Source organism: Pogonomyrmex barbatus, unplaced genomic scaffold, assembly GCF_055798465.1.
Source record: "Pogonomyrmex barbatus isolate J1 unplaced genomic scaffold, ASM5579846v1 scaffold4, whole genome shotgun sequence".
NCBI classification, from domain to species: Eukaryota; Metazoa; Arthropoda; class Insecta; order Hymenoptera; family Formicidae; genus Pogonomyrmex; species Pogonomyrmex barbatus.
The window spans coordinates 10,055,667-10,082,629 of record NW_028297138.1 but is presented as its reverse complement, the minus strand read 5'-3'; the positions used below and the strand labels follow the sequence as shown (position 1 = coordinate 10,082,629).

At 43.7% G+C, this 26,963-nt stretch overlaps 1 protein-coding gene and 1 long non-coding RNA gene across 5 annotated transcripts in view; one reads left to right on the top strand and one right to left on the bottom strand.

Annotated features, from left to right (window-relative positions):
- The window catches only part of LOC105423593 (uncharacterized), a 69,059-nt gene that overhangs the window by 34,840 nt on the left and 7,256 nt on the right, over positions 1 to 26,963 (top strand). The gene's annotated exons all lie outside the window — the stretch shown is intronic.
- On the bottom strand, positions 10,878 to 25,536 carry LOC148935788 (uncharacterized). 3 transcript variants are annotated; one of them, XM_089081265.1, is made up of 4 exons: positions 24,114 to 25,536; positions 23,972 to 24,030; positions 21,502 to 21,814; positions 10,878 to 20,514 (listed from the first exon to the last, which is right to left on the bottom strand). In XM_089081265.1, exon 4 carries the CDS (start codon positions 13,634 to 13,636, stop codon positions 12,899 to 12,901), a length of 738 nt encoding a protein of 245 aa, XP_088937391.1. In that variant the 5' UTR covers positions 13,637 to 20,514; positions 21,502 to 21,814; positions 23,972 to 24,030; positions 24,114 to 25,536; the 3' UTR covers positions 10,878 to 12,898. The 3 variants fall into 3 exon arrangements, with proteins under 3 accessions (XP_088937391.1, XP_088937390.1, XP_088937392.1); XM_089081264.1 differs by lacking the exon at positions 23,972 to 24,030; XM_089081266.1 differs by lacking the exons at positions 23,972 to 24,030; positions 24,114 to 25,536 and adding an exon at positions 22,901 to 23,266.

Below are 26,963 nucleotides of genomic sequence, written 5' to 3'. Positions count from 1 at the left end.
CAGCTGATGTTCAACCTGAACGTTTTGCTTCGAGAACATGGGAGAATAATAATGCAACATATCTGAATATTAGTTTGCATTAATTTATGATTCTTGTACTTTATGTATTAATTTTACATAATTCTCGACATTGTAAGGAATTAGTCGCGATTTATACAATTAGTTGTATTAAAAAGTAATTGAATATGACATTAATAATAATAATTATCAACAATTATTGAAAATTATATGATAATTTATTCAAAAATCATCGTTAAATTAACTGTAAATTTTAACAGTTAACATTAATATTATATTTAAAATCTAAGGAATTTTAAGTGGACTCAAAGATGAGCGATCATGAATTTAAAGATCAAAAGGCCATTTTAATTCCGGAAGGTAATTTCACATTTCAAAGCCTTTTCTAATTCCATAAATAAAAGCGACTACTATTGTTTTAGATCGCGTTATATTTTTCCGGGGTGTCAAAGTTAAATTATTACAGATCTACGGTTCAGTGAACTTCCGCGTGAGTGAAGCAGATCTAATAGCGAGCGTAATAACATACAGTATAATAATATACGATCGATAGCGGCGTAGGAGAGAGGGACGGAAAAAGAGAGGGACGCGGAGCGCGATCTGAAATCGAGCGAGACCGCGATACTGCCGTTTATCGGGCGAGTCGCAATCAGCGGGCAAGACACCCGTGTTACGCTCGGAATAACGTGAGCAACGAGAGCAAAGCGAATTCAGACAGATGGATAGGGAATGCGCGCCGCGCCGATTTTCCGCGCCGCGCGATCGACGGGGAATTCGCTCCGCGTCGGGAGTTCGTTGCCGTGAAATCACTTATTGGACGTCCGGACTTAGGCGGAGGCGCGTCCGCTACCCTTCGAGAGCACGCGGGTACGCGCGGCGCTGCGGGTCGGGGGGGTCTGCCGGGACTCCGACCGGGGACCCGACGCATTGCAACATTATTGCCAAGCGTCGTACCGCGTTAAAGGGTGTTATTACGTGTATCCGACGGCCGGGACTCGCGGACTCCGAGTCGCTGCCAAGCTCGTACGTTTCCACGAGCGCTTTTCGATCGCTCGTTCGCCATTGGCAAGCAAAAAGGCACAGCTCGGCTCTCGATCGCGTTCCTAGATAGATAGCGCGAACCGGCCGGCAATTATCCCTTCCGCCGCGCGATCGCGGACCGCGAAATTGTACGAATTAAATGCGCGCCTCGACGACAAACGGTCTCCGCGACACTCCCCCTTGGATCGATTACGGCCTTTCCTCGATCTAATTCCAGCTGTCGGCTATGCGCTGCAATTAATATAACACAATCAGTTAGGGCGGACACGGTTCTCCCTCAAACCCGGGAGCTTCTGTAATTTGGTCGAGCTGCAAAACATATGTATAGCGCCGGTCAATGTATTTCTTCCATTTCTGTCACGACGTAAAACATGTTTGGTTTCGTAACTATTAATATTGGCGAAGAGAGATGAGCATGAAGAGAGAGAAAAATATGCTAAACGCTGAGATATTAAAAACATTATTGAATATAAAATTAGAACAAAGTATGCAATAATCGCGTATATCAATATTAAGTCGATTATTGGCAATCACGAAATGAAGGAAATCCGTCGATTATTACGACATGCCTGTTGATTATCTTAATACATGGTTCACATAAAAATCCATTGCCTCTCGCAGACTGAAGAATGTAAATAATACTTGGGATGATTACTCGCCGATATATCGCGCTCCAAAGTGCTTACGTGCGCTCGAATACCCGAACGTTTCTCCCCGCATTTTCATCGCCGCAATTATCGATATTTTTTTCTCTTTTTTTTTTTTTTAATTTCCTTGTGTCCGAGTGAAACGGAATGTAACGCGCGTGTTGTTTCTCGACGTTAGACACACGCGGTATTTCGCGAGATAACGCGCGCAATTACGATCTCCGTCCGATCGACACGGCCGACAATACTCTTTAATGACTAATAATTTCAGGCGATGCCGATAATTATGAAACCGCGCTCTCGCGCGGCGATTTCGCGATTACCTCCTCTCGCAATCCTTAGGTATGCCGAGTCGTCGGCGGGAGAAAGAGGGGCACGCAAAGTATCGAAATTCTCGCGGAATTCGCTAATTAACCGACCAATGAGGCACGTCCCTCGGACGCGCTAATTGCTTACTTTCCTCGGTTTCTTATCATCCCGGAGACATCGTCACGCTGCAACACAGTCGACATGGGCGTGACTGAATGAAAGATCGCGAAAATTGGATTGGGAAAGGATAGACGGCTTTCATTAAGCCGTATCTGCTTCATCTTACATTAATCTCGCGACGAATATCGCATCCGTTTCTTTAGCGCTTGTTTTTGCAATAAATAAAGTAATAATAGTATTATAAGTCTACTAGGAAAATACGCTGTTAATATTCATAATTTATTTTTTTTTTTAATGATTCTTTTAATTCTGATTTCTAATCTCTTAACAAATTCTTATTAGTTAGACGCGATCGATAGAACATTCGCAGCATCCGGGCACTATCGCCATTGCTAGAAGAGGACACGATCTTACAAACAGTAGAGACAGACAGAGAGGTGGATGTCTGTCGATAGGCACCATTGTAATTCGATAAACGTACGGATCGGTGATTTTGCGCCGGTTTTCTGGATAGCCGTTCGCATAAAACGCCTAACGTTCCTCGATCACGTGGCATCATGGCGATCGCCCGGAGGAGGGAGAGCGTATTGGAGAACGAACGAGCGGAATCGTTGTCGGAGAGACCGAGACGATGAGAGCGCGACAGAAACGGAGCGAGAAAGAGAGAAAAACAGCCGAGAGAAGCGCGAGAGGCAAAAGGGGAGAAAAAGAAAGAGGCAGCCGCGCCGGGAAAGAGGGAACGAGGAGGGTAGAGAAGCGAGAAAGGGCAAGGGGAGAGGACCGGGGGGGGGGAGGGGAGGGAGCAGGAGGACGAAAGAGGCACCAAGTACAGACGAAGGACAGCGGTGGGAATTAAAAGGGGAGACGGACGACGATGCGGAGGTCCGACGCTTTTCCCCATAGACGACTGGACCGCGCCGCCGCCGCGGCCGTTGCGGCGGCCATCTTGCCCTCCGACGTCCTCCTTCCTGCCCTCCGGTCGCTCCTTCTTCTCCTCCTCATCTTCGTTTTGCGCGCTCGAATGTGCGTGCGCGGGATAGTCTGGTGTGCGTGCACGGTCCCTCATATCCTCCTATCTATATATATATATATATATATATATATATATATATATCGGCCTACCTTATATCTTACTTCCTCACCTACTCGCGTTCCTCGCGCTCGCGCGAGTACGCTCTGGCGAGCGCTCGTCCGCTCGTTGCGCCGGATGACGCGGCGACGCGCCACGCGGCGCGACCACGCACAATGCTCGATCGGATTATCCCGGCCCGAACCTCTGCGCTAAGGCCGTGGCCACAATAGGACGCGGAGGACGCACGTCACTTCGCTCCAGAATGCGCGGAGTTGAATGTACCGCGTACCCGCGGATCACCGCGCGCGCAAACCTCCTCGCGTCTTACGATCTGTTACGCGACCATTGCGCTCCACGTCCATTGTAGAATAAGCTTTGTACGCTAAACTGTTGGCGTGCTATTTCTCGCAACGGCGACTCGAGCAGAGTCAGCGGCAATGCGCACTATTGTAGATTGTCATTTATAATGAAGGAATTCACAGATACGCCGAATCAGAATGTGGTAGAACGAGCGTCTACTTTCATAAGTAAATAATTCACATCCATTTATACATTTGAACTCTGCTTAGAGAAGAGGATGGTTACACAATAAGATCTTTCCTTTTACGAAATATTAAAATTGAATTTCGAGAAAATGGAATGTTATTTCTTACAAAATAGCCATTAAATTTCAAGTTTAGATGTCTGCTCCAGCTTAGGAACATATGTAATTGCACATTAATTTACGGAAGTCTGCGGTCGACACTTTGCAATCCGAGTTATATTTCGCATGAATTGTACGAGGAAAAAATATTCTTGCGGCATCATGAATATATGATGAGAATCTCTTATGAAAATCAGATAGTGATGTCATTAGATCTACCAGAGAGAGAGAGAGACATCCGAGAGAGTTATATATCGATATATCACATATAAATTACAACATCCGTCATTTGCAAACGATATTACAAACGTTCCGCAAAATGATAAAATTACCTGTTGTCACAATTTCTGATGTTATATCCCGACAACGGCGATTTTAATATACATCAGAATTAAAGCACGCATGCATTTTAGCATACAAAAGACTATTCACTTGGCAAATGCCAAACGGATCGTTTCATATGCTCATTGTTGCGGGACAAGTTGAAAGCGATCGCGGGGCGTAAAGAAGCAATCGACAGCACTTAATTCCATTCATACCGGCTTGCGTTCACGTTCGTATTCAACCGGTTACGAACGTGAATGAAGTAGCGCCGTGTGTCGTCAAACTAGCGTGGAAACAAATCGCGATCACGCGGCCGACACGAGCGCGTCTTCTTCTTCGAACGTCGGCATTTCGCAGCCGCCTTCCTCCGATTCCGCGGCTGCTCCTCGTCTGTCATTCAGCATGCTGACCGACTTGGTAATTTACAAGCGCTTCATATGGAAATGCACGGAGTTTATCGACACGGCGCGCACGCATCTCGCGCAAACGTAAACGTGCGCTCGCGGTATGTCGACGTTGCGTCAATAATAGGCTAAGGTATTTACTGCCAATTTACCGGGATTGTTTAACTCTCACAAGACATCGATACTCTAATAGCATAGAGCTTTGATAGATGTCAATAGCACTTGTTTAAAAAAATAACGGCAATAAATTTTTACAACGAAACAACTTATAATAAAGTTTTTTTTTTTTTCTATATTTGTATTTGCGGTACATCGATTAAAGAGCAAAGAAGCGATTTTTCAAGTATTTTAATGCAGGATAGTATTCCTAAATTCCTTAATGTTATTTAGATAAATTTTATTGTAACGTGAGTGTGTGTCCGACATATTAAATATCGAAAGAGGAGTACCTCGATGTTATCGTAGCATCCCTAGCCGGCGGGCACGTATCGGGTGGATTTTCTTGCGTGCGTCTCATGCGTGCCGCCGCTTCATGCATGCGTGCACGCACGCGTCCTCCTTATTTTGGCTTTTTGCTCCGTGGTACCGCACACGATATAAGGATATGACCGTCGGGGAACTACTAATTGGATTTTTTCCGCGGGCCGAGGACGCGCGTTTAAAGGACCGCCAAGTTACAAAAGTCGCTTCTCTCTCTCTCTCTCTCTCTCTCTCTCTCTCTCTTCCTCTTTTACATGGTATACTCTGTTTCGGGAGAGGAATTTGAAATCGCGAGAGCCGATTCACGCGAGAGAGCGGGTGTGCGATCTAGCGCAATGAGAATGCCTGCCTGGTTATCTGGCGATTTGCTGATGTGAATATCGAATCATTCAACGATGCATGCGAAATAACAGACATTTGCCAGATGAGAGAGAAAGAGAAATCACAGAGCGAGGTGAATTGTTCTCGTTGCGCGTCCGACACGCGAAATCTATCGAGCGGAAGCGCGAAGGTTCGCGAGACGCATCCGAAACTAATGGACTACGACGAGGTTCTTGCTATTTCGTTATCGAATAAAAATCGATGACTTGTTTTCGCGTTGGTCATGCGATAAGAATCAAAAGTCACCCGCGGACCAAAAGGCAACCCGTCTCCGTGTAATAATGACCTCCATTAAATCGTATATTAAGTCAATCGATTCCCGCACTGACAAAAGAATTGATCGGTTCAATAAGCGTACTCAATTTGCATTCATAAGTATGGGACGTAATCGACGCGAAGATTATCGACGATGAGGCATCGATGAGGAAATGATCTTCGATTCACGGGAGCAAGAACCGGTGGAAGATTGGCCGATTGAGTATCGACAGTTGTTTTCACCTCTCAACAAAGTCATACGTAACGTTTACTAATGCACCAAGTCCGTATGCAAATTTGCCGACCGCAGAGAGATAGAGAGACGGAAAAATGGGAAGGCAGTGAGAAAAAAATAGAGATATCGTTCGCCGAGAGGAAATACGTTAACACAGACGACTGACACACGCGGCAGATCTTGCATCTACATGTGCACGTGTACGATTTACGCTATTGCGCCGTATCATGATCATTCACCAGTGCAAATGAACGAATTTGTCTTTACGTCAGTCGATTTCTATTTGTGAGTGATTATAGGATACACACATATATATATATATATATATATATATATATATATATATATATATATATACCGCACACTCGTGAAACGTACTCTATTTATATCGATGTATTGGGAAAAAGAATGCCGAGCGCATTACGAAATAGATATAGAAATTTCTAATTTTAAATTGCAACCGCAGCTTCGCGTGGAGACGACGTGAGACAGACAATAATTCAGTTTTTCCTAAGATATTTATTATCAACGAGGCAAACACACTCCTCCTCAGTGGATATCTTAGTTTAATTTTTTTTTTCACCGATCGATATATATAATTATGCATAACCACGTAAAATAAGAGATATGAAACCTCAAAGAAATGTCGTTTATTAAACGTAAATCATTTTCTGAATCGTTTTAATGTTTTACAAATGTATACCATCAACCCAGCTCATCGATTTAATCGATGAAAAACACTGATTGCTTTATGATGAAAGATGTTTATCACAAACTCATATCAGAATATTTTTTTTACGATAGTCTGTATGTAATGGCAACGCGCTATAAAAAAAAATCTGGAAAACGCGTAGGAATATCCTGCAGACAAGCATCGATTAAGCGACGTAATTGTAATAAATGTGCCATGATGTAAAAACGTTGGTGCGAGATAGTCGACCGGATAAACGGAGACTATCGGTTATTTCATACATCGGTAATTTTTTCGTCGACGTCCCTAGAATAACGTGAAGCGATTGTGGAGTCGCTTCGTGGAACGGGATACGGGACGTACAAGAAATGGTCGATGAGGGACAAACGAAAGAGACGCGGGGCCCGGCTTGTACCGTTCTCGTTTCCACGAACAAGAGAGAGAAACAGTTTTTACATCGGTGCACCATTATTACAGCAATTTGGCGCGCATGCGAAACGTTGGCCTCCGGTAATCCAAAAATTCGCGGGATACGGCAGCACTTTCACGAACGATGAGAGGGATTTCATTTCGAGTGTATACTTAAGAAGAAACCCCCATGCGATTCAGTTTGCAAACCCGTCGTATTTTGCATACGTTGCGTTTACGCGTCAATTTGTACCGATTTGGCCCTTAACGCTGACAATGTGATGTGTGTAATTGAGCATCGTGTCATTCAGCTATTTCAATATCATTAATATCTTTGTTGTAACGTATTGTAAATAACACACTTTGTCTTAATTAATATGATAAATGCTATTATTAAATTTATTAATATTACGTTGCGTTTTGTTTCTTCTTCGTGCGGCGCAGCTCCGAAACGTTCCGATATTATGCACAGGTTCGCATTAATGTTAATTGATAATCACCCGATGTTAGCGCTTCGCGCTTAATGCAATTTACATAATATAGCGTTTTCGCTGGCGATTCCGTCGGCGAGGTATCTCGCGCTTCTTGAGAAGCAGTGTGGAAAACGGATGCTGAAAAAAATTCCGGTGCTATGCCACGCCACGCCACGCCACGCCGGGCATTCTCGAAACCGATCTCGCCGTGCCTGCAGGTATACGCGGATATATCGTGCTTCCACGCCGGCGTTAATAGGCCACCGGTAACTTACACCGGTACGCAGGCTGTATATGGTGGAACACAAACCGAGAGGATGCTGGGTTATAAACGTAGAAACGCCCCGTGGGGAGATCTGTCAAATAAATAATCCACGAAAAGCGCGTATGCGTGCATACACGTCCCGCGTATGCGTGCGCGGCGATGTGTATGACGTCACATCCTCGAAAACACTATTATTATACCTCAACCACCTCCGCCGGCGCATTAACATAGATTACGCCGCCGCGGCCCTCGAGCGATGCTCGGTCCTCGCCATTAGACGATCGCCATTGTGGTTACGCCGCCGCTGCGATGGGCCTGCACGTGGGACAGGATTATATTATATTTGCGCGAGAGAGTGTGTTCTATTGACGGAAAACACAGTGATCAGCGACGTGTGAAGTCGTCGGGTGAACATTATAATTTTCCGACGCCGATATGAAAAAAAAAAAGAAAGAAAAAGTCGTCGATCTCCGGCGCCGAACGGCGAAGTCGGAATGCCTTGAGATAAACCACCAGCGTCTTTCCGCGTGGGAGCCGCGTCATAAATTTCCACTCGGGCAAATTATGGAATCACGAAAAATACGCGTTTGTAGGTCGTATCGCGATGACTTTCGCGGACGTTATTAATTATTAATATCCATTATTTTAGCGTGGCGTAGAAACACGCCGGTCGCCGATAACATCGGTTAACGTGGCGGAGGGAGGTTCGGAGAGAGAGAGAGAGAGAGAGAGAGAGACGGTGATCGATCGGCGTAGCGGACTTGTTTGTCGTGCGTTATTTGTAAAATGGCAGGAAAGTCGTCGTTGTCGTTGGAAACGATCGATTAGCTCGGGCGAACGTATCGGGATCTATCTCGTAACGTTCGGCTAATTGAAAAAGATGACGGAACGCGTAGGAGTATATTAAGTCGTATCGCATTGCGCAAAGCGGGGTGGCAGGAAATGGACTATAAATTAAGTGCGCATGAAATAACAGCATTTCTTCCTTCTGTCACTGATATATAGTAATTCACATGCACGGTCTTACGTCAGTATTGAGCTATAATTGCCATAAAAGTTTTCTTTATCGCTCATCGGTATGCAGCGACTTATTTATAAACCGTAGCCGCTTTTTTTTCTTTTTTTTTTTTCCTTGTAACGCGCAATTTGAGATTTCGATGACACGCGTGTTAATTATTGAGGAAGTACACTTGTCTCCTTAATCAGATTAAAGGGTTCGCGAGTGCACTTATTAAGTATGAGATGAGCGCATGATTCGTCGGGATAAAACTCAGTCGGTCGATTTGGAACTTGTCGAAAGCGAGATCTGTTCTCCCCGCGCTCCCTTTAAGCTACTTATTCCACGGCTTAAACTCGTTCGCGGTTGCTCGCCCGACGGCGAAATCCGAGACAGGTTCTCAATTTAAGATGGATCAATCCGTCCTGACGGATAATCTTCCCTTGGAAGGAACTTGAATTAAAAGGACGAGCGAAGCCGAGAGAAAAGATGGACGTACCCATTTCCATTTTACATGCTGACAATTATAAGACGGATATATGGATCGCAATTATCGATTCACGCCTTTCTCCGTTTATCCACGATGAAATAATCACTTTATATTTTCTTCAAGATTAAAAAGAAAGGAATGATAAATGTTTAATGCCGGACCAAAGAATTTGCCACGAGCGATTTACAACTCTTTCTTTTTTATTATAATCCATAATTTAACACGCGCGTTTATAAAATTATTTACACGTTCCCAGATTTACACGTGTACAGATGACAGTGCGCATTGAACTCTCTTACGTCCTGGTAGATTTTTATTCAAGGACCTGGTGAAGAAGTGCTAGAGTGCACGAGTATATTGAACTGTTGTGTGGCATTGTGTACGGATTAAAATACACCGCGCTTTTCTTGAACATTTATATCAATAACATGCATCATCTGTCATATACACTCATTCATACCGCGTACCCACGCATGTCAGCTTAACCAGTTTCCTTTGAATTGACACTCAGCCAAGGTGGTTAGACAGGAAACATCGAGGTAACGTCTCTTCTGGTATGTTAGAAAATTAACACGAATTATTCGCGCATTACGTCTTCTTCTTCTTCTACAATATATGATTAAAAAATAAGAGGCACGTCTCGTTCATTTTGTACTTGTAAATTGTGTTTTACGGAAAAATATATCGTGCACAGACTATAAACAGTTAATCTTGTTCAAACTGAATAAAAAAAACAAAAAGGAGAATTCGCGCGAGAAACTCGTTTTCTTACTTCCTTCTTGAGGCCATGGGCGAACGGAAAGGGATGGCTCCTTTTCTTTCCTGGTACTCCTTTTCTCTCTCCTCATTCCTACGAGGCTATGGACGACCAACAGAAAGAGATTGAGAGAACACGAGGGATTCTTTTTTGCGCGCTACGTCCTGATCGTGGAGGATTAGACAAAAGAGAATAGTGGAGAAACTCTTTAGAAGCTTTTTCTTGCTCTTCTCATCCGATCGCGGCGAACGAAAGACTTTAGTTCTTCTTTGTTACGCAAGAAATTGTTTGGTATCAATTATTTATTGTATTGTTTATCAATTATTTATTGAATTATTTGAGGAAAGAAGAATGTAGAAAAGTACAATCTTTTCCAATTCATAAAGAATATAATATTTTGATAAATGTTACGATAGCAACATGAGGTATACTTTCTTGTTTCGATAGGCAGTGATGAATTGAACAGAATAATTCTTTACGAATATTATGTCATGTTACATTCCATTCCGCGAAAGAGAAACATGTTCGAAAATGCGAGTGAATTATCGTACATACGTTGAGATCTTTTCAAGGTCCCTCTTTTCTCTTTCTGTTACATCTTGACGAAACCCGCGGTGACGCGTCTGAAAGTGCGAAATGAAAGGAAGCTTGAATTTTCGAAGATCACTATAGAGGTACCTCTTAGCGAGAGAAGTAGCCATCGTTTCTCGGGAATGAGTCGACCGAATATTTCAATCTATGTACGCCCAACCATGTGTTCCGACGAAAAATGAAAAGGCGAAGAGGCATAAAGGAAGAAGAAAGACGAAGAAAGAAAAAAAAAAAAAAGAAAGGAAACCGGGTGACCGCTCGTTCGGTGAACGGATCCATGGGAAGGAATCTCACTCGAAAACGGCGCAATTTCGGCGGGAGGGCGTACGGCAACGCACGCTCGCTTCGCTATAATAACCGGGTGAGCGAAAAAATAAGCGGGATCGCGGGAGAAGTGGCGCGGTTTTTCTTTCGTGGCGTCCAAGGTCTCCCGCGTGCATATCTCACGCCGATTAATTGCGGCTGAATTTTTATTTTTATTGCAAAAGTGCAAGGTGGCGCGCGCCGGTGTGCGTGCGTGGTTAATGGTTATTGGCTCGCCGGCTCGCGATATTCCGCGTGTGGAGAATGGCGCGCGCGGAGCAGCGCGCGTAACTCGCGCGCTCGCGTAGTCAAGCTGGTACGCGCACATACGCGCACGCGAGATGGTATAGCCTCGTCGTAATAATAAATTCTACGCGTAGCAACGTGACTTATCCGCGCCGCTCCCGGCTAAGTACGCGCAATGATTGTTAATTGTCGACGCTGATACATGCGCCAGATACAGCACTCCGCTTCTCACCGCGTTGTATACTCTTGTTCTGATTCTTTCCATGACGTCCACGCGCTACCGCCGTGTAAACAACCTGTTTGCGATATAATTCGCTAATAATAAAAACTGAAATAAAAAGAACAATTATCGGTCGTTATTTATCGAGATGTTTTTTGATATACGAACGTCATTGGCTTTATCAGATTATCAGTCCGTGATTAATACACGCCTCTGGGGAAAGAATAGTTAATTTTAACCGTGTTGTCTTAGCGTCGAATAAATGTTTACTTAATCTCAATTGATCTGAATGCGTGATTATTTTCAAGAGTAAATAAGACAAATTATACTGAAAACCGACCTGCGAATGCTTTAGCTTTTTCGCCCCCGAAGGAGGTGAAGTCTCCGCTTCGCGTAACTCGTAAAAGCCCGCAATTATTACTCTCGTTTCGGTCGCACTATCGTAAATACGCGCGCTAACGAACCACTGAATCTTTACATTAATTTGTAAGCCTGTAACAAGCTCCGTAGCTGACATTTAACTTATCCCTCCATTTTTTCGTTATGACCTTTGCCGCGTCTTCGGGTCCTCTCGTTTTAATATATTATCACTTTGAATATCTCCAGGCAATCTCGACAAGAAAAGTATGCGTATCCGGCAATCACGCCTTTTTCTCCCAATGTCTTTCGCAATGTTACAAACAAACGATTAATTTCCATTAATCTTTTTTATCTTTATAGCGCAATTAGTGACACGATATTAATCAATTTGCACTGAGACGTAATGTATTTTTATTTCGTGTATATGTTCATTGTATGTTTTTCGACATACTTTGTGAACAGACGCGTTAATGCAAAACATTAACTTTGCAGTCTTCACTGGCTATATTTCGTGTCCATGCATTTCGTTTGTAACATTGCGGTCGCATCTGTTGTGCGAATAGACAAACCGCGAGAGGCTTCGTGAGTCAATAATCAGAGAAAGGATGAATTACAACCTGTCTTGAATACACCGTCATCCGATGACTGTGACACGGTTAGAATAGATTTAATTATATGTGAAATATGCGCGTGGGATTTACATAAACATATAACGCTCGACCGCATATGGTTATTAAAAATATTTTGTACGCGAATAAATCAGGCTATGGAGTTGATATATAATACAAAAAAAATCTTTCTCCCACTAAATTGTGTTATTTCGCACATACACTTTGCCTTTCCATTCAGGTGAGGACTCTCGTTTATTCAAATGTCATTCCGGTTAATTCCTCAATCGAGTTAATAGCTTGCTGAGTGTTTAGCCTCGTTCAACATAAATATTTAACGATTTTGCGGGATCTATGTGATGTGAGATATATAACTTTTGGTGTACGTAAAAACAGCCGCATTCGTTCAGAAGGTTCGAGATTATCTCAATTTACGGGTGTGCGAGAGAATAACGGCATGCGATAAAGATCGAAAGATTAGACTACTCTAGGAAACTAGTCGTGCGAGTAGGAGGAAAATTCGTAGCGAAACGTTTGAAAACGTAGCAGAAAAACGTGACTTACCCGGCGCGAAACGACGCGGCGGCGGCGGCGGCGGCGGTGAGCGTCAGTTGCTGCGTGGCTGTGGCTGCACCGGCGGCGGCCGGGTCGGCCGCGACGAGTTCCGACAGCACGAGGACCGTCGTCGTGGTCGTCGCGGCGCCGCAATTCGGCACGGTCGCGTTGACAGCGTGGCGCACGGTCGGCGGCAGATCGTCGTCGTGCTGCAGCTGCAGCGGATAGTGATGCAGGTGCAGAGCGCTCGCGGCGGCGGCGGCGGCCGTGGATCTCGGGGAGACGCAGGTCGGCGGCAACAGGCTCGTCCGCGTGACTCCGGCCGACGGCGGCGACGGCGACGGCGGCGAGGGCGGTGGCGGCGGATACTCGACCACCTGCACGCGATCCGCGTGCTCGTTCTCGTAAATGATCTCCTTGTCGTGAGTGTACATGACCGTCTTTTGACCGTCGTTGTAGATCAAGTCGATCATCTTGTGCTCGCCAACGCCGAGCGCCGCGTTGCCCGCGGCCGCCTCGGCGCCCGGCGTCACGCGGCCGTCAGGGTCGTCCGCGGCCGCGGCGCGCTGCTGCACGTCGTCCGGGTCTCTGCTCTGGATGTGCTGCTGCTGCTGCTGTTGCTGATGGTGATGATGATGGTGATGGTGATGATGACGATGATGATGATGATGATGGTGGTACTTGGGATGAAGCGTGTGCACGGCTGGCGGCTCGTGCAAGTCGAGCACGTTCACCGGCTGCATGGTGGCCAGCAGGACCTGTTGCTCGCTCTCGTTTTGATTTGGGTTGCTCAGAGAGGAGGACGCCGGTGAGACTGGTGCCTCCTGCACCTATAACGCAGATAGGTAGGATCACTGTCGCGACGTATCGCAATGACTGCCATTCCGATTTGTCGGATAGGCGCTTTGGCGCTCTTATCACGATTGTCGATCGAGATATTCAAATGCATTGCGCACAATGATCGTGTATAATGATTTCATTATTATGCCAGATATGTTTATAGCATTATTTTTTTTATCGGCGAAAGAAAAGAACGGCCGTTGCAAAATCACGCTTCGTAATAGAGCGAAAGTATTGTGATCGCATTACATCGAGCAATAACGAGATACCTTGATCTTTGCGCGCATAATGCCGAGCGTGCTCGTTTTTTTCTTCCTACCGAAACGACGGGCGCGTTCGTTCGACCGGCGCCGCTGTGCAGACTGAATTAAATCATTTACAAGTACAATGATAACGGAGTTAAAGTAAAACACAGCGCGCGACCCGCGTTAAATTAATCGCATTAATCGGCGCGCGGTCTTACGACATTGGGATTTATACGTCCGAGCGAGATCCGACATCCCGGGCAACGCCGTGGCTGTGTTGCAACATCCTACAATATTTTCGAATGCTAATAACTTGTGCGATAGAAATTATATTAATATCTTCGCGCGCGAATCTGAAGCGCGAGGCGTTTCGTATCACCAGGCATCTCCTCATCGTAATTAATCGCTCGTGTGCTCATTGCCTGTAACGCGCAATATCGAGAAAATCTTACAGCATATTCAAAGATCAAACGATCATGATTTAGGTCCAGGTGATCGCCATCGCGCGGCTGTCGGCTGTTTTCGTCGCGAAATTCAAGAAGGATTGGCAACGGGGCTTTTAACTTTCATTTCCGAGAAGCTAACGATCCATCCTCGCGCGGCATCGTCGGCATGTCGACATTACTTAATTGCTTCGACGAGCGTTTTATCTGTCGCGATTTATATTATGCTGCCCTCCCCTTCCCCAAAGATCACGCGTTACGTGATACGTTTTCACCGCGTTCTCCGAAAGACTGTCACGCACAAAACTGAGCTATCGATTATATTAGATCCACTGGAAAATTACAGATGGGATAACTCCACATTTTCTCCTTCCCGAACGATATATTCCTTTTGTCGTATGTATTTTGCGAGTATGGGATAAGATTTTAATTTTTGTAAGCTATTTTTACAACATGTTAATATCGGACGGAAACTGCAAAATTATTCATGAGAACGATCGCGATTCAAAGATTTTCAATGGATGAATAATGCGCGAAGGGAAATCTTCTGAAATTTTATTAAAATCATTACCGGGAATGTACCACTAACAAAACAAATATCCTACATAAGTATACTTAATGGCCAGTTAAATGGCGACAGTCGCTTTACTGATGCACTTACAGTATCCTAGTATCCGAAGTTCGCGCATACGGAAACCCCTGCGACCCGCATGAATAAGAATACGGTACAGTAATGACGTCGTTTGGAATTTCCCACGTGTCGCCGGATTATCGTGCTTTCTAGCCAGTAACATAAGTTACGACGCGAAGTCCCTCACTCTTTTCCACTCTTTCTCTTTCTCTCTTTTTTCCTTTTTTTTTTTCCTAGCAAAACCTCCGAGACCTCGAGAGCTGCCCGGTGCTACACAGTCACCGCGGCATCATTCGTAACGTGACAGCGAGCGACGTGGCAACGCTATTAAGGCTCGTGCATATTGCAGCAGTCCGTAACCGCAACGATGGGTTCCGTCAATTAACATAATTAACAATATTATGAATCATCCTCTTAGTGCCCGGGCACCTCGCGCGTGGAGGTGCGTGTAAATTACGCGCGCCGTTAGGCCTAAGCACAAAAATTCATTCTTTTCCTCTCCCATTCCTTTCTCTCTGTCCCCTCGTCTCTTCGGAAAGTACCTTTTCCCTCCTTTCGCTTATCTCTTACGGTCTACGCGGGACTTAATCCCGAGTGTCACCGGTTCCTATATTTCCTCGTGTTGACCGTCGTAAATTCACCCGCTGATGAATAATCGCGATTCTACGATTAAGCGCGAGGATTAGCGCGATGAAATACGGTCGGTAGGTGCGGGTAAAATCGTTAATGGACGAACGCGAGCCTCTGAATAGACCACACGTGTCTCCACGAGCCAAGGTAACAATGTTTATCTCGCGATTATGACTTTCTGGTATACAGGACTGACAAACTTATTATTAATAACGTTGTAATTTCACGCCTTTTGCCAGCATTTTACGTGCAGGAAACGGCTTATGATTTTATTTTTTGGTGACCTTTCTTAACTATGCTTGTTATTCGTATCTTTCACCTGCGTAATTCCAAAATAAATGCGTCGTACATTAATATTAATTCCGATTACATAATGTCGGTATAGACTGTGCGAGGACTTATTACATTCTTAATATCCGCACAATACCAATGAGTACATGGATTTTTATTTGAATACAAATAGGTAAAATAGTAAACACTTTACGTGATCGTCTATTTTATGAATCGCATAATATATGAAATTTTCTTGCAACGATGCGATGTAATTTTATCACATTACTATCCTTGTTTCTTTTCGAAATATCGATGTTACTTAAATCCACTCCGGAGACGTGAGGAAGCGTTATAACTCAATTTTATTTTCGTATTTTACTGTGCCAGTAAATTCTTTATAGGCTCTAAAGACAAGACTCATAGACGTCGGGTATTGTGTCGTGAGTGTCTAATGGATGAAACGGTTCTGGTGTAACGGTGAAACGGTAATCGTACGGACAATAAAAACGTCATGTCGCCGCGAGCGGTTTTGCGGTTTCGCGAATTTCGACTGCCGCGCAATGCGTTTCCCCGTAATTCCCCGTCGTTAGGAATCCCGGCAGATTCATTGCCTAAAGTCGTCGAGCTACCGAGGAGCTCCAGCCTTGACGTCGCGCCGCCATCCATCGCGACACGCTCCATCGGCGATGTCAGGGGTCCCAGATATGCCGGCTGGGGACATTAATCAGCCCGACCCGCGGCGAGTCGCGGCCGCGGCACGAGATTCGCCTCCCGCGGTCGTTACACGACGTTAAATACTCCACGATGCGGATACTCGGCCGCGTACCGACTTCATTCGAAATCTAATCCCACGTCAGTCAATGAAATTTATCGCGCTCGCACGGCCAGCGGGATCGACGCGGCCGTTCAGCGGTGATCCCACTGGAACCGGAACCGCGCGCGAATCCATTACTTTTTATTGCGCTTACAACGAGGGATGGACGTTCAAATGAGGACATGGACATTCAAGGTAAAAATATCTATTTTACGATATTTTCTTACGATATTTTTACTATTTTCTTCGAGACGGGTTATCCCTCTCCCCCCGTACTTATCGACCCATGTTTAATTTGTCATTACACGAACACGATGCTGATCTAATCTAAGCATCTTGTACTGTGTAAATTAGAGTGATTCATCAAAGACGATTTATTCCGGGCAGTACGATTAAATACGAGTGCACTGAATCGTTTGCTATACACGTCACAGCGAAAGCTTTTTGTATTATGACTTTTTTCTATCTTACTTACTGTTCAAAACGATAGCGGAAAACGCTATCATTAAATTTACTTCGCGAAAGCAAAGACGTTTCTCGCATATCGCCCGAACGTCATACAATCGCGACAAAACTTCCGAGCAAGACGAACGATCGCGATTTCGCGAATAGCTCGAAATGACTACCGCGAATCCTACGGATCGCCGTAGCGCAGCGGCTCGTTTAGGATGCTGCGCGTCCTCTTTACACGCAAGAAGTCCTTCATAATAACAGTTAATTGGCCGGCCGGTCCGAGAGTTCGTGCCGGACAGTAGTCCAACGTGTCTGTCGGTCGAATGGCCCGTCCGTCCGTGGCTGAAACTCGCGGATACTCGAACGTCTCCCTCGTTTCTTACCCGTTCACCGCCGTAGGCTGCGAATCGCGCTCGTACATCCCCCTTGCAACGTGCAGTTATTGCCGATCGCGACGCAGTACGCAGCTGCGTGCAACGCGGATGTAGATACGTGGAATCGTTAGGTACTTTTCTTCTGCGGTGCTGTACGTGTCTTAGGGGTACGATCTTCGTCCGTTTGCCGTAACGGCTGGAATATCCTTGCGATTCGCTTTTTACAATCGTTAACATTATCGTTCGTTATATTACTTCCAGCGAGGATTGCCGATGTCTATTAGCGATGTCAACTTGTGATACAATGCGTCCCGTAATTTAATGATTCATTATGTGTAAGCAAAGCCACGCGATATATTTCATTAGCCGCGTTAACTGGATTGATAAAATTCGAGATTAAAATCGAAGGTTTTATTAATCATTAAAGATATTTTTCTCTCACAAACATGAATCCGGAATTTTGAATCGTGAGCTGCTATGACTATGTAACGTGGTACTATGCATCTAGGCAACAGCTCGTAAAGTAACTTTTTTCCCATTGCTTTATGCGGCTAATGCTCTTAGTTGCACTCGTAAAAACGCCAGTCTTAACTCGAGTGGGTTAATTGCGACAAAAATTACAACGATCGCGGTTTCAGTGAAATTTCTCTTGCATTATTGTTCATCGAATGTTCGATATATGGCTCGTTTTATCGTGATTCGGTAATCGCGCGATGACGCAGCTCGGCTCGAAATAATATTACACGATTATAATAATTCAATCCTTTACATAACTAGATATTAAGTACTTCGAAAACTTCTGATATCCATAAACGGAGAGAATCAAAATATCTGACTTAAGTTTATTAATTTTACATTTACACGCACACCGTCTCACGACTTATTTAATTAACGTCATTGCTAATTATTGCTCATCATCCAATCATCGAGCGCTCCCCTTTTTATTACGAATTTATTTCGCAAGTAAAATATTTCGGCGTTCCATCCATTGCGCTGATGTGCACGCTTATTTTCGATATATTTTTTTGCACGCTTTCAATCTCGTTTTTGCGATCAGTATGAGTCATTTGAATCGAAAAAAAAATGCGCGTGCACGAATTACAGAGACTTTTCTTATTTTTTTTTTCCCCCCTCTTTTGCCTACCGCCCAATAATGAATCGGTTAACGAAAAAGTTAATGAAGATACAAAATGACCAGTCGCTCGGAATTCTATTAAAGAGCCTTTACTTCTTATCTCCATAATGAACGGCGCGATCATCGACGAAGGTTCTCTTCGTTTGATCATCAGGTATGAGAAATCTGAAGAGTCATCATCGCGCACGGTGAATCTTTTCCTTCGTCGTAGCCAGTCTTGTCCACAGGTAGATAGGTAGGCTCCGACGCATATACGAAGAGACGAAAGGACGATTAATAATATATCGCTCCGTCGGGAAAGAATTTCGTTAGTGACAACAACATCGGCGCGTCCCTACGCATCCACAATAACTGAAAATTCAAACGCGCTCATCCACATCTCGGTACTGTGAAGTCACACCTGGATATTTTCTTTCGATCCGGAAACGCGATAATATTTACACGATTACTTGAACACCCGGTATGCTCACGCACTTGCGATGCTTGTCGTAAACGGATTTTAACCGCGTATTAAAAGGCGCCAGGCGCAGGTGCGAAACGGTCCTTATTTTCGTCTTTTCACGAGATTTATCGAGCGCATATCCGCACGCAACGGTTTAAGGAGAGCAAGATGCAAATGACTTTTTTATTGATCTTCATACAACTTTCATATGACGTTCATCGATAGTATCTTAAATCCTTGTAATTTTTCTCGCGTAAAACTTTTTCTCATTTAAATATTTTACCTTATTGAAAAATTTTCTGTTCTTATAGTGCTATTTAAATGCCACTGACGTAAATATAACAATGTTACATAAATTATTGCGTAATCATTTTTTCTTATTTAAACATCATATGTTATTGAAAAAAGGGACAAAGAAAAAAGAAATTTTATTCTTTTGATAGATTTTAAGTTACCATATTATTTGCGTTGTAATTACTGTTTTTCTTTTTATTATTGGATAAAACAAGAGATCGAAAAACTCAAAGCTCTTTGGTCTCGAAATATTCAATCTATTTAATAAATATTTAATAGAAGTTACGAACGTCGCGCAAAATGGATCTATAATCTATAATTATTCTGTAGGGATTTATCCATAATCCATCGAGCTATTAAGATTCTTGTAGAACGACTTACGCCCCATACTTATTCACCCTTCATTGTAGAACGAGTAAGCTGATCAATGCATTTCACTTTCGAGAGATTCTTTGAAGCTACAAAAACTTTGAAGCTACCTGCAGCGATTTGAATTTTCATGAAAGCGCTCCTTTGACCTCGAAGGCTATCTTGTTATTGCATTTGAAGTTAATTTGCATTAAATATCACAATTGAAAGTAAAATGTCTATGACAAATTTTTTAAACAAATTAAATTTCTATTATCGAAAAATTTGGAGTACAAGAAATATCGTGCTATTAATGAATATAGCAGAAATTGCGCTGAAATATCAAAAATATAAGCAGCATGTAAAATGAAGTAGCAAATAACAAAATATAATAATTCTTATCTGAGAATAATTTATTCAGAAAATTAGCTCATATTTTAGAATTTTCCCATTTTTATTAAAATTAATTCTTAACTCTTGGAATGTACATTATTTTCGAGGTATTCGATATTTTAAAACATAACTCGTAATCGTGATTTCTTTAGCATTAATAATGGAATTGACAGATTATCGTACACGAACAGACTCGTACATCATTTAGACCTTGACGTGTCAGGGACGTCCCAGAAATTCTGTTCTTCACGACTGGTAATAATCCCTGCGGTCCACCATCCTCGTTATTTCGCGCAACGGGTGGCGCTGTCGAGAGAAACGGAGAAAGGTGGTACGAACGAAAGAATGAAGGAAGAGAAAAAAAAAATAAATGAAAACGTTCAGAAACGAAAAATAGATAGGTCATATGATAATTTACACAATGAATTATTTTTCAGTTTCTTCAAATATAAACATTGAAAAAAATAGAAAAACAATAATAAGCCAAGCTGGATATAATCGTACTTATTATTCTTCAATTATTAAAACATAAATATATATGATCGTCAGGATCGCAAACATTTCGATTTTTTATGAAATTTATCATGGTAACGATAATAAATTATCGTTAAACCATCAAATCATTAAAATAAGTAAAAATAAAATATTGTCGAGAAGGCCGATCCATAATTATCTTGGAGGTGTTTCAAATTTGAACGTCATCGTTGTACGAAATTGAGTCTCGAAATGAAAATTCGAAGTTGACATTAGCATACTTTTTTCAATAAGTCAGGTATGAAACATTGGCAAAAATCCGCGCTTTGATATGAATACAAAGAACAGACAGAAGTAGATAATAATAATAATAATAATAATAATAATAGTAAAGAAGCGAATAGGATTCGGGTAAATCTTTAATATCATCTAGATTTAAGAAGTTTCTCTATTCTAAATTCCCTAGTTTTTAAGATTAAATTTCAAATCTAGTTTAATGTTTTGTATTAGGATTATGAAAGAAATGTTAATTCTGTTTTTCTTTTAAATTCTTAGATCTTTAGCAAACATGCAGGCCCAGGATAAATATTAATCATAAAAATTATAAATTTTCTGCAGGTTTGAAATTGTCAATTATTTTGTGCTCGCTAATTTGAAATACATAAAATTAAGCTGTTTGATTTTAATTGGTCTTTATAAGAATTTACATTACTGCTTTAAAGAAATATTCTCACAATCAGATAATACTATTTAATTATAGATAATGCCACACGCGGCGTTAAATTTTATCATCCGAAAGTGAAAGTGTTTGTAACTGACCGGAGACAGAGTGCAGGGTGCATTATCGGCCTCGTCGGTGCACGTCGACATTCTCCAGCGCCGTCTTTCGTTTCTCTTTTCTCGTCGTAATATTAAATCCGCTTAAAGAACGTATTCTGGTCGGGCTAAGTTCTCGTTGTCTTAGGAATTTCAGTTCTCTTTTGATATTGAATCTGATGAAACCTTCAGCCTGATTTTAGTCTTCGACTAGGTGTTTATGTCTATGTAAATATTTAGACATCGAGTATTATATCACAGGTTGCTGAGGGTTGATATGGCACGTTGTTTGAAGAAGAGCGGGCGATAAAAAAACCTGAAAGAAATAAAAAGAAAAAAAGACTCATAAGAAATGGGAGATCACGTTTGTCATCATCCATCTTCAATGTTAAAAATGAAGTGATTTATAATTACTGAGGACAAGTTACAGATTTCCATCTATTGATTTCATGGCGAATCTAACGACATTTAATAGGCATGGCGAACCGAACAAAACTAGGGACCATTAGCAGGTACAATCGTAGGTAAGTGACCCTAAGTTTCGTTCGCATAACAGGTAGGTGCCGAAACCAGAGAATCCACGTCTCGGTTTTCGTCACACGGTCCGTGAGAGAAGGAGAAGCTTCGTGCACGCGGGACGCGTACTCCCGCAATTGGGAAACCGGAACCCGCGTACGAGCGAGCGAGCAGGTTTGGCATTATTCACTTATCGAGTGAAGATCCGCGCGGATGTCGGTCAACCAGTCTGACACCGCGAATTCTACATCCTCGCGCGCGGTCTCGTCCAGGTGGATGGTTGGCAAAACCAGTCAGTTAACTCTTCTCTCCGACTCGCTCCTACTACGATGGAGTACGCGCGCGTGAGCACGCGCGTGGAGGAGGGCGCGCGCGTAAAACTGGAATTCAGCTCGCGGGCACTGCTCTGACGGATAGACAGGTATAATAATAGACGTAACGAGGAAGCCGGACCATCGAGAGTGAACACACAAGACGATGCCGGTTCTCACTACCTCTCTCTTCCTCCTGTCTTTTTCTCTTTCTTGGGCCGCGCGTCGTCAATAATGGAGACGCGATGATGCTCGCGAGGAAGGAACAAGACTGGTTGGTTAGAAAGAAAGAGAGAGAGAGAGAGAGAGAGAGAGAGAGAGAGAGACAGAGAGGAACAGAGATACGTCCAAGAGGGTGGCGGCGGGAAGTAGGTAGGTAGGTATCTACCTACTACGCGGAAGAAGGAGATTGGGGCGACCAGGGAGAAGGAGTAGGTACGCACGGGGCCGGTATACAACCGCGAACCGGAGAAGCCAGAGAAGCAGGTTCAGAGGAGCCGGTCTAACCTGATTCTCAAAGGGAACCCTGCATCAGATTGGACCCACCACCGTGGGTCCGTTTGTATTTCAAGTACCTGTACGCCCTCGCTTCGCGTCAGTGGACGATGCCGCTGGAGAACGGAGGTCTCCGTCGAATCGTATTAAGAGGAGAAAGAATCCTCCTCTGTCAACGGGTCGCGTGAAGCCGATGTGTCTATCGGCGGCCAGACGCCTCAATCGTGCGTTACACCTGCCGCCGATAGATCCTAGATCTGCCGTCGCGGCAGTGTGCATCATGGTGTTGCAGTCGTGGTGGCCGCGATTTGGCCGGTTGGAATCGTCCATGGCGCGCAGCTGCAACGGCAGACTGTCGTTAAGTGCGTCGAGAGTGAATTTCTAGAAACCTAGTGAGAGTTTAGGTGATTCCCTTTGAGCATCGGATGCGCATCTTCGAATGGAATATGAAATACGCAGGAGGTTTCCTTGGGAACTATTATGATTTAAGGCTTCAATGGAACCGAAGATTCTACTGACTTTCATAATTTAGTGATTTTGAACGGTGATTTATGCAGGATTATAGAGAAGTTTTATGGTTTTTAAGAGGAATTATAAGGTATTTGTCCTAGATCGACTAGATGCATGAGAAAAGAATAATGCGGTAGTGAAAATTTGATACACACACACATATATACCATATATAGCCATACCATATCATATAAACTGCAAGAGAACTAAATGATGAAAAATGTAATTATAATTCTAATTAGATTTGCGACAATGAGTATGCGTACATTTTTTTATTAATTTTAAATATTAGTTTATGCTTTAAATCCTAATATACATTGCTAAAATAAAAGTTGTATTATTATAAAAATCATTTGTTAATAAATCTTTTTATTCATATAAAAAAACAGCATACTCTTATATATTAATTTTATAAATATATGTTGCACGAACACTTTTATTTCTATCTAAAACATCTCTCGTAAAGAATTCAAACTAGACATTTTTGTATTATCTTTATAGCCCCAGCGTGTATTGTGATAAGGTAAAAGGTGATAATGAGTTATAACTTGATAAGCGATACACATTGCAAAGAAAAAAAGATACAAAATATTTTATTGAGTAGAAAGAATATCGCGAGATAAAAGAGTCTTTGCGCTCACTTGTTCACCGGCAGGTCACCTGCGCGTCACCTGTGCGTCATCACATAGTTAGCCTCCAGCTATTGACAAAGACGCGCGCAATAATAGATAGACCTAGACTATACCGTAATATAAAACTAATAACGATGAAAACAATACTCACTCGTTGGGATTGTATTAGAAGGGAAGGAGAAATGTCGTTGTGCGGTACCAATAGCCGGTGTATTCAAAGGAAGCTGCTGATCCCCGTGGTGGTTGCTTTACCGGTGGATTATCACACGTGTACGTATACGGAGAGAGGCGAGAGGGGGAAATAGAGTAGGTAGTAGAGGTCGCAAGGGGGCTAGTGGGGTGATGAGGTAATAGAGGGGGGAGATGGGGACCAACTACAAACTACTGAGTGTCCCTCCTATGTTCTGGATCACATCTCAACGGATGATAGTGTCACCACCTTCTTCATAGACCGAGGCGTCCGATGTTCTGGCGAATTCGCTGTTGTCGGGACTACTCTTCTCTCGAGGGCACCCTTCTTCGGGGGCCCGCTGGTCTTCCTCGCTTGGTTCCTCTCGTTTTTTCGTTGGTGAAGCCGTTGGTCCCGCAAAATATTTCGGTAAGAAGCTTTACCTTTTGATCCGCGTCGTCTGATCACCTGATATCACAATCGCGATTCATTACGCACACATCGTTACATAGACATTTCTCATGTTCGAGCCTTAAACATCACTTTTCGGTCAATCTGTGTTCGTTCTTAGGACGTTTTCCTAGGACGTTTTTGATCATTAGCGAATTCACGCTCGTAAGAACCTTATCGTCCGTGTCCTGCTTGCACTTTTAATCGCATAATCGCGCACCGGCTTCACACACTTGCACGTTCACGCGCGCGACACGATGACGACGACGCACATTTACCGTCGCGTACAATCACTAAAAAACTTGGAACTAAGTAATTGAGATTTTCCTCTTGAAATTGGGTCGTTTTTCGAAATATATTCACTTAATCGAATTCACCGCAGCAGTGATCGTTCAAAACTTCAGATTGGACCCCGAAACTCAGCAGCTTCACAGTGCTGTCTCGGATCGTTCTTTCGCCTCTCGAGAAACGGCAATATGGCCGTCGCTACCTCCTCCCAGCATCACGCTGTTAGCTCCGTGCCTCGGATTCCCCCCCTTCCACTTGTGTTTCACACACGCTCGCGCGTCTCTCTACGTCTTACCCCTCCCGTCTCTTTCTCTCTCCCACTCGTCTCTGTTCTCATGTTTTCCGTCTACGGCCTACCAGCCTCCCTCGCTCCAGAGTTTCGTCCTCCTCTCCTCACTCTCGCTCTTCCGTTTACCTGTCCGCCACATAACGCCTTCCCCTCGAGACTATCTCCCTTCGGCGTGAATTTTTTTATTTCTCTTTCTCTTTCTTCCGTTCACCGTTCTTAGCCCTCCCATTTCTAGATGGAGAAAGACGAAGAGATTGGTGCAGGACTCTCAAGCTCAAGCGAGCCATCGTTCCTCTCTTTCTTACGCCAAGTATTCTCCCAAGAGAGACGATGAGAGTGGTCGACTGAGTGACGATCACGAAGAGCAAGTGGATAAGAAACACGATCCAGGGAAAGAGAGAGAGAGAGAGAGAGAGATTGTAGGTGCAGGTAGACTCTAGTGGAGGTGCGCAGGTAGCGACGCAATAAGGATGGACTCGGATCTCGCAAACGAGTGCAACCAAGACAGAGCATCATCTTCGCGAGTTCTACGTACAGAACATCGAACACAAACAGAACATCGAATCATCAACAAGGCAAGATTCTGACCACCCGGTATTATCGTTTCTATAGTCATCTCTCTCCAGTGTGCTGCTTCTTCATCTCTTCCGCTCCTTCATCTCCTCAACCGCCTCCCGAGAGGGATACCTGATGTTGCTACGGGAGGAACGAAGACGATCGCAGTGTACGCACACGTGCATCGCGTATCTCCGTTCAGCTTCACTCGGGCTCTCTCCTCTTCTTTCTCCTCACCTTCTTTTTCTCTTTCTCTCTCTTTCTTTTCTGTTCTCTCACTGACTCCGAACCGCCTTGCTAACTTGAGAAAGATACACGCGATCGATGGTCCAAGCGGAACAAAGACGGCAGCAGACATACGTATGCGTTATCGCTGGCGTCTCGACGTCCTTCTTACTCCGGATTTCATCTTCGTATCTCTCTATCCCACTCCGACTTTACTACCTTGAGAAGGGTACCGCGAAGGGGAGGAACAAGAAGGAGGACACGCACACGTAAGATTATCGTATCTGAGCCGTGGCCTCCGCTTCTCTACCCCTCTTCTTTCCTTGCCCTTCTCGCTTCGATTTTATAACGCTCGCTCTTTATCTTGCCACCTTGAGAAGGATATCCACATACCAAACCGTATCCAAAAAGGATATCTAATAGAGGGACGTAAAGTCATCTCGCCGAACATACACACTGAATAGACATCGGCAGATGTCTCATCAAACGGAAAGATATCTTAGGTACATCTAAGTTTTGTTTTGCAATAGCATTTTTTTACTTGGCCTATCGTTATGCGCGCTATAAAGAAAGCCTCTGCCTGGAACTATCCGCCTCGGATGATTGAAGCATCTTCCCGAGTCATCGCGCGAAGCAGCATGCATACGCACACATAAAAATTCTCTTCTCTCATTTCTCTCGCCGAACAAACGCGATGGTCGAAAGAGAGAAGAAGAAAAAAGAAGAAGAAAAAGAAACGAGAGAAAGAACGAGAGCTTTTTCTTTATGGAGAAGAGAGCTCTATCGTCTCTTCTCTTCATCTTTTCTTTCCACCGCCATTGCGAGAAGAATATTAGCAGAGGAGATTCGCCAATGGTGTGACAAAGAGAAGAGGTACGTTCATATGTATATATGTATGCTCGATTGATTCTCTCTTATACGGGACACGCGGCAAGAGACGTCTATGCTGGACGCCGGATGCCGAAGAGAGCGAAGCTGCTGCCGGCGCTGCCGACATAGTCGCGCGAACGGAGATGGACTCGGGA

Excerpts from the sequence above, each read along its gene's own strand:
- LOC148935788 (XM_089081265.1), bottom strand. The coding sequence starts at position 13,636 with ATGCAGCCGGTGAACGTGCTCGACTTGCACGAGCCGCCAGCCGTGCAC.